The 12,363-nt window shown below is 38.7% G+C and overlaps 1 protein-coding gene across 1 annotated transcript; it reads left to right on the top strand.

The window, feature by feature from the left end:
• Window positions 1-5,872: 5,872 nt before the first annotated feature.
• LOC112188654 (gibberellin 20 oxidase 1) lies at window positions 5,873-9,090 on the top strand. The gene is made up of 3 exons (XM_024327821.2): window positions 5,873-7,510; window positions 7,820-8,141; window positions 8,423-9,090. The coding sequence occupies exons 1-3, from the start codon at window positions 6,960-6,962 to the stop codon at window positions 8,684-8,686; spliced, it is 1,137 nt and encodes a 378-aa protein (XP_024183589.1). The 5' UTR covers window positions 5,873-6,959; the 3' UTR covers window positions 8,687-9,090.
• The last annotated feature ends 3,273 nt before the right edge of the window (window positions 9,091-12,363 follow it).

The raw sequence follows: 12,363 nt of genomic DNA, 5'->3' as shown, positions 1-12,363 counted from the left end.
TTTTTGGTCTCATATCCACATCTCGACCGTTCAGTTTTTAGGTACTAATGTATAGTATAGATCATGTATAAAAAATTTCAGCCAAATTGATGATCTTTAAGGTATCTAACTCAATTAAACCAGTGGACGAACTGAATCTGTCCAACCTAAACCGTACTAGCTTTAAGGCAGTTATCAATGCCTTAACGACCATCAATTTGGTTGAAATTTTGCAGAGATGATCTATACATTAGTAACTAAAAACTGAATGGTCGAGATGTGCAAATGCGACCGAAAAGTGACATTCAACCCTAACCTCGCTCTGAAATTGCGAGACATCGCTCTAGATAGGATCTGCTCATATATATACTATTTTAATCAAGAATAGTGAAAATAGCACCTCATTGTTGGAGATGAAATTTGAGTCTTATATGAATAGTGCAACAAAGGGGTGCTAAAATGAGAATAGCACCCCCAAATAGAACCTATTGTTAGAGTTTCCCTAATAACCAAATACAGTCGGTGAATATTGGTTTTATATGATGATAATGATAGATTTAATTAACTGAAATAACTATAAGCTCATGCAACCCTCTAGCTAGGGCCTGCACGAATGACTCGATCGAAAACAACATTGAAATGTTGTACTAAAAGAGAAATAAAATGCATGAGAGCAAGTGCATGTTTGATCGAGTCTCCTTTTCATCGATCTATATGGACCTTTCGCACAGTTTATTTTCTATTTTGGATGTTGATTGATGTGGAAACATGAAATTTTCAAGCAATTGTGTTATACTTACAAAAGATCATTTTGCATTTTCCCACGTTTGCACACCACGTGTACATTTCCCCTCTTTGTCTAAGAAATTATCTTACAGCAAGTTCAACCATATCGATAATTATTTAGACACGATGCAGGGTAACTTATATGCATGCATAAATCATCACATGTAAATATAGAGAGTTGTATCATCACATGTAAATATGGAGAGTTGTAAGTACTTGAATATATATGCATATATATATATATATATATATATATATATATATCCACGTAGGTTATTGCAATATTACCACAAAAGAACAAGTTAAACTTACATAATAACATGCATGCATGCGTGCAAGACACAATCACTAGAATCACTTAGCTAGTAGTGCAACTCGAGAAAATTTAGTCATATATACTTTGTTGAAATACTTAATAACTAAGACAAAGTCATTTGTAGAGGTATTACATGGAAAAATGACTAAATGAGTTCTCATTTCATTAACTTTTCGCGATCGGTCCTAAAGTAGGTAATTGTAAGCATCTCAACATGCACATGTAATTATAAAAAAAAAAAACATGCACATGTAATTTGTAAATTCAATAACTAGCTCTCAAACTCGTTATTTCATGAATACCATGCATGTGTGATTCAAAATATAAATAATAACTGAATCTACATGCTGTGGCGGAGTTAATAAAGGATGAAATCTGATAAGTCACTTTCTTTTTTAAAGTGTTTTAATGTACTTGAAATGTCAATTACTTTGATAACTTAAATTAAAGGGAAAAATTCACCAACGGTGTCTGGACACTTAGGGGACTTTCAGAATGATACCTGAACTTACAAAGTTATCAATGTGATACCTGGACTCATTTTTTCATATCAACGTCGTACCTACGACCAATTTCCGTCACGGAGCCGTCAAATTTTGCACTTGCAATGCACGTGAGTCACTTAATGAAGACAAAAAGACTGATTTACCCTCGAGAAAACTTCACCAACGGTGTCTGGACACTTAGGGGACATTCAGAATGATACCTGAACTTACAAAGTCATCAATGTGATACCTGGACTCATTTTTTCGTATCAATGTCGTACCTACGACCAATTTCGGTCACGGCGCCGTTAAATTTTGCACGTGCCATGCACGTGAGTCACTTAATGAAGACAAAAAGACTGATTTACCCTCAATTTTTTTTTTTCCTTTTCTTTTCTTTCTTTCTTTCTTTATTCTTCTTCTTCTTCTTTTTCGGTTTCTTTATTCTCTCCTTCTCTCCTTGCCAACACCACAGCTTTCGGAGAATCCACCATGGAATATGCAGAAAGAAAAATGGGGGAGAGCCACAACAACCTCCACCACCGCGCAATGACGTCGTCCTCCGCTGCTTCTCGATTGGGTTTGGGTATAAGGACTGCTTCTTCCTCCACTGCCAGCGAAATCGTGGAGGTTCGAGGCCACATTCTAAGGGCCACCGACCGGAAGGACCGCCACAGCAAGGTCTACACCGCTAAAGGCCCCAGGGACCACCACGTCCTGCTCGGATAAGACCGGCCCAGCAAGGCCGTCGATTGGGTCATCAAGAAAGCCAAGGCCGCAATTGACGAGCTCGACAAGCTACCGCTGTGGAACCCGAACTCAATTTCTGTTCAGATAACATCTTCTCCGACGGTGCCGATATCCGCTGTGCAGGACACGCAGAACGCGAGCCTCCATTTCTCGATGGTGGAGGCTCCGAGTTCTTTGTCTGTTAATCGACGAGGCGCAATGGTGGGTAGCAGCGGAGTGGCGGAGCTGGTGAATTAGAACAGCTCGAAGTTGTCTGCTAGACTGATGAAGTTGCAGGTGAGGATGGTGTGGAGGTGGTGTTGCATGTCGGGAACGACGGAGAGGATGGCAGGGTGGGATTGGAGCTGTGATTTGAGAGTGGAGGGCTGGCAGGGTCTGAGTTTCTGATCAATGGTGTATAAAAGGGGGTCGGAGGAGAGAACGAGAGTGGTGGTGGCTAAGTCGTCGGCGGCGGCGACGGGGATGAACTCGGAGTGAGCGGCGAAGCCTCAGTGCAATTTCAATTTGTTGTAGGATTTGAAGTGGGGGGAACCATAAACATCTGCATGAAGGTGGATTGAGACACAGCGACAATGTTTGATCGGCAATCGGCGGTGGGAATCGGACGAGCAAGATGATTTGAATCTTGATGATTCAAATCAGGGGAAGAAGAAACCAAAAAAGAAGAAGAAGAAAGCAAGAAAGAAGAATAAAGAAACAAAGAAATAAAAGAAAAAAGAAAAAAAAAACTTTTGAGGGTAAATCGGTGTTTTTGTCTTAATTAAGTTACTCACGTGCAAAATTTAACGGCTCTGTGACGGAAAGTGGTCGTAGGTACGACGTTGATACGAAAAAATGAGTCCAGGTATCACATTGATAGCTTTGTAAGTTCATGTATCATTCTGAAAGTCCCCTAAGTGTCCAGACACCGTTGGTGAATTTTTTCCTAAAACAAACTGAGGCCAGAATGTCTTTTTTGCCCTCATTTTTAGGCTCACGTGAGTCACACGTGCTCACAGTTGAAGGAGACGTGACGGAAGTTCGCCAGAGGTACGACGATAATACGAAAAGTAAAGTTTAGGTATCACATTGATAACATTCAGAGTTCAGGTATCATTCTGAAAGTCACCAAAGTGTCCAGATACCGTTGGTGAATTTTTCCGTAAATTAAATTATGGGTCTGAGTTTAAAAACTAGATTGATTTATGAATTTCAAAACTCTTTTATTGTTATATTGTAAAAAGTTTCTTGATCTGATGCTTTTTAAAGGGTAATTAGTACAACCTATCTTGAAGCAGTTTCTTGATCTGACGCTTTTTAAAGGGTAATTAGTACAACCTATCTTGAAGGAGGCAATGCAACTTCCTTTTTGTTTTTATTAATCCTCTTTCAATTCTGCTGCTAAGAACGTTGTCTTACACGTAGGACTTACTGCTGGACGCACAGTACTCTAGCATAAACCATATTGGTTAGCTGACGTCATCTGGTTTTTACTTCAAATTGTAATTTAATATCAAACAACTCAATCTTGGAATGATTTGAATATATTTTTGAAAGTAAGGCGCCTTGCAATCTGCAAAAGGATCAACAAAAGAAGATTAAATACAATATATATACGAGAGAAGTTTAGAATGAAGACTTGAGTTTCTTATCCTTCATCAGTACTTCAGTTCTTGTCAATTAGGTGGTTGCTACCATGATGTTACAAACCCGGTCATGCCACTAACTAAGTAAAGATTATGATTGTTTTTTAGTTACACCTTAACTTTGCAGAGGCATCAGAAGAAGTCATATGCCATGTTTCAATTTCAAATTGAGAAAATTTTAAGAACAGTACATGAATTTAAGGCCACTAAAAATTAAAGTGGCCAACTTTTTGAAACTATTACATAAATACATGGATTTACAAACCATACACACTTTTAGTACATCCCGTCACTAACACCGTTACTGGGTACGTCACTTGGCATATTTTGAAGGGTAAGTTTGTCACTTCAAGTATATATATGATGAAGAAAAAAAATAAAAAATTTGAATCGGGTCCTTCCTCTCTCTCCTCTCTTTCTGTGCACGGTGAAACCATTTTTAGAGAGAGAAAGTCTGTTCCTCTCTTTTGGTTCTTCTGTTCTCTTACAACCCAAAACTCAAAACCAATAAAATTCAATGAGAGAGAAAGAGAGAATTTGAATAATGGACTTCGTTGGGAGAAGTGTGAGGAAATAGTTGAAAGGTGTCGTCGGAACTGTGAAATCCTTCTTTGCCTTGTCCGGCTTCTTCCAGGTCCTCTTTGAAGACGGAAATTCCAAACAATTCAACTCCGCCCAACTCTCTCTCCTCCTCGCCCAGCCCGCTCGAAATCCCAAAAAACGACAAAGTCAAACTTCTCAGGCGGCGGTACGGCTAGCGAGTGGACCATGGTCACGTTGAGATTGAGGACGATAGTCTTTTTCTCAGGCGAAATCTGCGGCAGGAGCTGGGCTGCAAAGAAGAGCGCGCGGCAAACTAGGGCTCCTTCGGGTAGGGTCGTTTCATGGATTTGGCGGTTATCTTCTTAAGGATCTTGAAGCCTTTGTGCTGGTTGGGCGTGCCCATACGTACTTGTTTGTTAAAGAGCTTGATAAGGCGGCGCTACCACGTGATCAAGGAGGACAGGACGGCCGTTGAGGCCGCAGTCAAGGCTTTCTTTGCCGCGGACCGGCGGTCGTGACGGCATGGCGATCTGACTTGCTTGGGCTTTTCTTTATGAACTTGGCCGCAATTATTCTCTGGTTTCAAAGGGACAGATTACTAAAATACCCTTTAAAAAATGAATAAAAATATAGAGTTAACGGAGATAGTAATTTGTACTAAAAATGTGTCGGGTTTGTAACTTATATGATAGTTTCAAAAAGTTAGCCACTTTAATTTTCAGTGGCCTTAAGTTTATATATTGTTCTTAAAAATTTCCCTTCAAATTTATACTTTTTATTGGCTAATTGTTTTATGCTATCAGCTTGTAAATTTAGTTAAATAGTGACTTATTTTTATCATGTCACATAAATGCGGTTCATTATATGTAACTTTACTCTTTATGAATTGATGTCCTTAAAGAACTTATCAATTTAGCACACATATTGAGTTAGCAAGAAGATTAATAGAAAAAAAAATTTATGTCCTTAGGACTTATTTTCTTAATAAACTGTAACAGCAACTTGTTGATAATACAATAACAATTCTTAATCTCTCCCAAACTTTATCTCAACTGAAAAAAAAAATGAAAAAAAAATTATTTATCTCAACACATCAAATTATATAATACTTCTGCATTTTCCCCCCAACTTCTTCGAAAGCCAGAATAAACATCCTTACACATGAAATGTGGATCGCACTTCATCAAACCATGATCAACATAGCTCACCTTGAGTTCATTCTTTCTACTTCAAGAATACTAAAGATCACACTTTTCTAGTACCTTTGTAGTGTTCTGCAATCTTTGACAAATGGTTCTATCATGGAGATCATGCCCTTTGTCCTTGCCTTCCCCTTTTTCTCTGTTTTATGATGAAGACAAGCATAAGCTGGGTGACCTCAAGGACATGTTCAGTCCAGATTGGAATATGTCAATGGTGCCACTCACACTAGCTGGAAGTCAGCTTTCAGCTTTCAGCTTTCTACCCACCACTTTAGTAGTATTGCACACACAAATAACCAATGCATTCATCATTTGCCATGTTAGCTTAAATATTGCTGATAACAGATTGCAAGGATGAGATAAGATGCTATAAATAGTTAAGTATGAAATGAAATCACAAGTTTAATGGAGGTCCAAATATGATTAAGTGCACAAATCCCTTTTAGAGGTTCTCTCAAGAATCTATCCCACCACAACTTGACCCCAAGTAATTACCAGAGGGGATTTGTCCCGCCTCATTTCTCATCCACCTTTAGTATGTCATTCATTTCTCATAAACTCGTAAATTTCCTTGATTAAAATTCAAGTAAAAGCTCAAACCTAACTGCAAATTAAGGGCAGCTTGCAACATCAACTAATCTTATTTTATAGTTCAACCCTGATAGTCTCATTCTTGTAGTATATGTAATCCCACTTTTTTAATTATCAAAACATGTAATCTCACACCTAGTGTTTTGTCACATGCCAGTACCAAGATAGAACAAAATACAAAAGAAAGCCATGATAGCTAGCTTTGCCTGAAAGCTTAACATATCTTTAATAGAATAACTAATTTGGGGTATTAGAATCCGAGAAGGAGAACCTTTCCTTCACAAAGACTTCAGATTGTTTTCTGACACACTTTTGATGAATGTAGACCTGCTAGGGAAACTGTATATGTATGTGTGTGTTGGGGTTACTGTAATATTTATGAAAGGTATTATAGCTAAGCGATAAGATATAAGACCAATTCACAAAACACACAGAGAGAGAAAGAGGGAGACTCACCAGAAAAAGAGAGCTAGAGGAATGAGGCAACAGTAAACTTACATTAGATTCTTATATTTGGTACGACCTCCCCAATGAACAGTCTTGGCTGTTTCTGTCCTCTCCCTCCTCTTCTTCTTAAACTCTGTCCTCCTTGCTAACTCATCCTCAAAAACCATCTCTCTCCCTCCCTCTCTCTACCTACTACATAATTATACCTTTCCAAATCTTGAAAGGGTACATTACCATGTTAGCCATGCCAATGCCCCCTAACCATCCTTCATCACTAAACCAAACAAAGCATGAGAATGAACGAACTCCTTTGGTTTTCGATGCTCCAGTTCTTCAATACGAGTCCAACATACCACCCCAATTCATATGGCCAGACGACGATAAGCCATGCCCCGAGCGACCAGAGCTTCATGTTCCTCCCATTGACCTGAAAGGCTTTCTCAGCGGGGATGCTTTGATCGTCTCAGAAGCAATTCGTTCAGTCGATGAGGCATGCAAGAAACATGGATTCTTTCTTATTGTCAACCATGGAGTTGATTCGCAACTCATAGCAAAAGCTCATGAATACATGGACGCGTTCTTCAGCATGAAACTCGCAGAGAAGCAAAGGGCTCAGAGAAAGGTTGGTGACAGCTGCGGATATGCTAGTAGCTTCACTGGCAGGTTCTCCTCCAAACTTCCTTGGAAAGAAACACTTTCTTTCAGATACTGCACTGATCGCCAGTGCTCAACAGTTGTCGAGGACTATTTTGTGAATGTGATGGGTGAAGATTTCACAGAATTCGGGTAAGAACACATCATCAAAATTAATATTATGTTTCTCTAAACAAAAATCAATGGAGGACTTCTTTGTTTTTCAGTTTTGTTACCTAAACTTGTAATTCAGTACTTGAACGACAAATAACAGTTGATGTACTGAATTGAGAAAAGTCCAAGTTCAGGTACCAAGTATGAAACACAAAACAGAAGTTGCCTTTGTTGCTCTCTCTCTCTGTATAGAATTTCATCACCAATACTAAACCAACAGAATAATCATCATAATCTCCTACATTACAAATAGTACCGTACTCATGTAGTGTACTTTGTCTTTCTCAGGAAGGTTTACCAAGAATATGGTGAAGCCATGAACAATCTCAGTAATGGGATAATGGAGCTACTAGGACTGAGCCTAGGAGTTGGCCAAGAGTATTTCAAAGAATTCTTCGAAGGAAACGATTCCATAATGAGGTTGAACTACTATCCAATATGCCAAAAACCAGATTTAACCCTAGGAACTGGTCCTCACTGTGATCCCACATCCTTAACGATCCTGCATCAGGACCAAGTAGGTGGCCTTGAAGTGTTTGTAGATGAAAAGTGGCACGCCATTACTCCTATCCTTGATTCCTTCGTTATCAACGTTGGTGACACATTTATGGTAAAGTTCTTCTATTCATTAGCTAGTCTCTAATTCTGTTAACAGAAATCTTTCCCCCTCCACTAATTCCAACTTATAATTTCAGTGACATAGCACTTTAACCCACATTTCATGTATGAGTTAGACTCTTGAGTGAGGGCGACAGAGTCCAAAATACTACAACGTCTAGAACACTCCATCATGTTGGACAAAACCAAGGATCTCCAAAATGCTTTCTGTTCAAAACATGCAACACTACATATGAATTTAATTATGCTTTCTCTGTTGATGTGATTTTTCAGGCTCTATCAAATGGGATTTACAAGAGCTGCTTGCACAGAGCAGTTGTAAACAACAAAATCGTAAGGAAATCACTTGCTTTCTTTCTTTGCCCAAACAAAGACAAAGTGGTGACCCCACCAACAAGTTTGGTCGACACTGAAACACCAAGGTTGTATCCTGACTTCACTTGGCCTAGTCTGCTAGAGTTTACACAGAAGCACTACAGGGCCGACACAAGAACCTTGGATGCTTTCTCCGACTGGATTTCACGGAAAAGCAACTAAACCCAGGAAACAAAACTGGGGGTGTTAGTAGTGCTTTTGGTGGTGTACACGGAAGATAGCTAAGAGCAGAGCATTGGGAATTAGGCTGTTTGTTATCGTGGGAGAGAATCATCATGTTATCATGTAAATGAATGGAAAAAGAAATCTGGAGGAATAAACTAAAGGGCTCCATATCTTGCTTTTAATTTTAATTTTCTGTCAATTCAAGCATGAATTAGTGTACTTAATATATAGTTATATACTTTCTTGACCACTAAATGTATTAAACTTTCACATCCAAATACTACATATTCTGATTTCTGCACGTACAGCCGTCAACTTTCAAACGATGAGATCCAAATAATAATGGAACAAGTAGACAATATTATTATACTTCATTGGTGATTGGTTGATATTAGCATAAGTATTAACAACTAAGAGCAATTATATCTGCATGCCAGTTTTTTTTTTTTTTTTTTTAAAATCCCCATTACATATTCAAAAAAAAAAAAACCTCATTACATGCTCACAGGTCAAGACAGTGACATGTGAATTTCAACATGGATTTAACAAGTGGCATATATAACGCAATTTCAATAAGATGCGCCAAAGGTTTAGAATTAATACTTGTTTGACTAAACAGAAAAGCTAAACAAAAATGGAAGTAATTACAGTACCCAGAAAACATTAATCTTGGCCGAAACTAAAAATGGAGAAGAGCTGACCTGATGTCAGCTTCTGAATAGCTAATCGCAGGAAAACCCAAGTGATTAAAGCCTCCGACTTTGACTTGACCCGGGTAAATTTTTGACGCGATTACAGAGTTGCACAGAGAAAATGATCAGATTGAGGCAATGCCTGTCAAGGAAAGCTAGCCCCGAAGCGTACTGAAGAAGCGAGTTAAGGTTAACCTTGACACCGGCGAGCAATGGCGTCTTCGGAGTAAACTGAAAAACCGAGATTTTGGTTCGAAGGGTTGGAAAGATCACTTTTTTATGGAAAGAAATAAAAAGAAAAATTGGATTAAATAGTATTACTCTATTTACTACCCTCAGAGCAACTTTCTGTATTATAGGGTTGCCAAAACTTTAGCTTATTTTTCTTCTCTAATTTCAACAGATTCTCTATTTTGAAGTTTAAAATCTCTATTTTCCATTCTAGGATCATCTACAGTACATTAATGTATCGATATATTAAGTAGACTAGGTTCAATACAGAGGTAGACTAGCTCAGTACATGGGTAGACTAGCTCAGAGTTAGTCTACCTCTGTATTGAACCTAGTCTACTTGATGTATCGGTGCATTAATGTATTGAAGTATTTTCCATTCTTTCTTAAAATTTTAGAGATTGTTGTAAATATAGAGAATTTAGTTTTCTCTTTCCTCACTTTCCCTAAAATAAGGATAGTTATAAGGAATCTGTTGGGGTAAATTTTTTCCTAAAATAGTGAAAAATTAAAATATAGAGAATCTGTTTGAGTTGCTCTCACCTTATAAATTAGGGATTTTGATCATTTACTCTAATTTTAGGAATTTTTTTCCCCTTACACCACCACTTAATTTTTTTCCCGCTTATCCTGAAAGACTCTAGTAAGGTATTCTCTAATATCTAATTAAGTTCTTTTTTTAATTTTTGATACTATTTTGCCCTCACCTCTTCATTACATAGAGAGAGAGAGAGAGAGAAGCCATATGAGACTTTGTCGGATTCCTGTCACCGGTTGCCGGAATCTGGTCACTGGCCGCCACCCGCCGGAGTTCTCTGAAAATCTCGCCGGAAGTCCCTAAAGAAGTCGTCGGAAAGATTTATTGCCTTCAAATAGACCTTTATTTCCCCGCAATAGACCTTTATTGAAGGACCATTTAAAGAGATCGTTGGAGATCTCATAGGGGGCCGGAGAGGTTTATTGCCCCCCCCCCCCACAACAAAATATATAAACCTCTATTCCCCAATAGACCTTTATTACCCCCAATAAAACTTTCAGTTGCTTGAATGGAAACTAATATCTCTAAAATTAGACAAATAAAACTTTGATTAAAGAAAAAATAGGAGATTACATCAATTATTGCCCCCCCCAATAGAACTTTTTTTTTGTCTTTTTTCTTTCCTTTTGGGCCTTCTGCGCCAATTTTACCAAAAAAAAAAAAAACATAGTGAAAATGACATATTGAACTCTCAAAGTAGATGCAAATCCCTAGAAACTATGAGGCTCCGAAACCATTATTGTGATACGAACATTAACAAATTTATTTTATATTCGAATCTCGTTATTTGGGAGCTAGACTAGCCTTAGACCAAAGCTAGAGATACAAGCATAGAGAGGAAAAGCCGCGCATGAATTAAGATCCCAAATAGAAAGCGTAGATTCAAAGATCAGGGACTGGAAATAGAGAACAAGGCGTATCTAAGAGATCGAATTAGCGATGAATCGAATAAGGCATCGGTTGACTTACAACATTGCCGAGAGTGACGACGTTAAGGAAAGTTGAGGAGCGGTGAGAGGAGGCGGAAGAGTTTTCGTCAACGTCTTCATCGACGAGGATGGCCTGGCCTTGGCACATCGAGTCTAATAGTTGCAACAACTCTTTGATCGCCTCCATGGTTGAAGTAGATCAAAGGAGATCTGAGGGAGGCAACGGTGGATCTGACGGTGGTGGAAACCCTAGAAATTGGAGATCTCCGTTGCCGAACTCATCCTCTGCCTCTTCGCCACTGGATCAGCGCCTAGAAACCCCGCCACCATGGGAATCCACCGGTGTCATGCTAGAGAGAGAGAGAGAAAGAGAGAGAGAGGCTCCGACCAAAGGGATGGGATAGAGAGAATGGCAGTGACTGTAATTCATTAATTGAGTTAAAGAAAAAATGGTCATTTACTGTTAAATTGTATAAGTCGGAATAAAAATCTGTTGTTAGAATAAGTAGGATAATGTTTGCTCATTTTAGTGCTTTGGGTCAAAAACCCTATAAATTAATCAGAATACTCATATTTTTCTCAATTTCTCACCCAATAAGTTCAAAATGCCTATTACACCTCTCACTTACTATTTTTTTTTAATTTATTTTTTTTCTCTCTGTGTTTTTTTTTTTTTTTTTAATAATATTTTTTCTGCTTACTTCTCCTCTCTCTCTCTCTCTATCAGAATCTTAGTTATCTTTCTCCTCCTTCCATGGCTGGGTGGTTGGGCTTAGATAGAGAGCTGTTGTTTCAAAACTAGGATTAGGACCGTCCCAATTATTCCAAAAAGAAAAAAAAATGAGCTTGTTGCCGCCGAAGAAGAGTAAGAAGGCTCAGGTCCACCATAAGCTCATCGGAGAAGAGCTGTTGTTTCAAATTGAGCTTCTTGTCGCCGTCACCACTGGAGGATAATAGAAGACGTCGAGCTTAACAAGGATAACAGGAGAGGTGGATGAGTTGGTGCGATGGTTTGACTCGGTCTTTGTGGCTATTAAAAGCACTCGCTCGGAGACGATGTCCATGTTGGGCAGGCGTCGCACCTCGATGGTTTGGAGGTCTAGGTCGCCATGTATATACAATTATACACTATCTGCTCTGACATTGCTTTCGCCATGGAAGGTGTCGTTTAGCGATCAGTCTAGACTGAGATTAGGGCTTCGAATAGTGACAAAAAGGAGGAGGAAGAGGTTTTATGTTTGCTTGTAACAGAGAGAAAACGAGCGGTTTTGAGGTTATTGGGAG

Source organism: Rosa chinensis, chromosome 1 (genome assembly GCF_002994745.2).
Source record: "Rosa chinensis cultivar Old Blush chromosome 1, RchiOBHm-V2, whole genome shotgun sequence".
NCBI classification, from domain to species: domain Eukaryota; kingdom Viridiplantae; phylum Streptophyta; class Magnoliopsida; order Rosales; family Rosaceae; genus Rosa; species Rosa chinensis.
The sequence above is the reverse complement of the archived record's forward strand: the minus strand, read 5'-3'. Positions and strand labels throughout refer to the sequence as shown.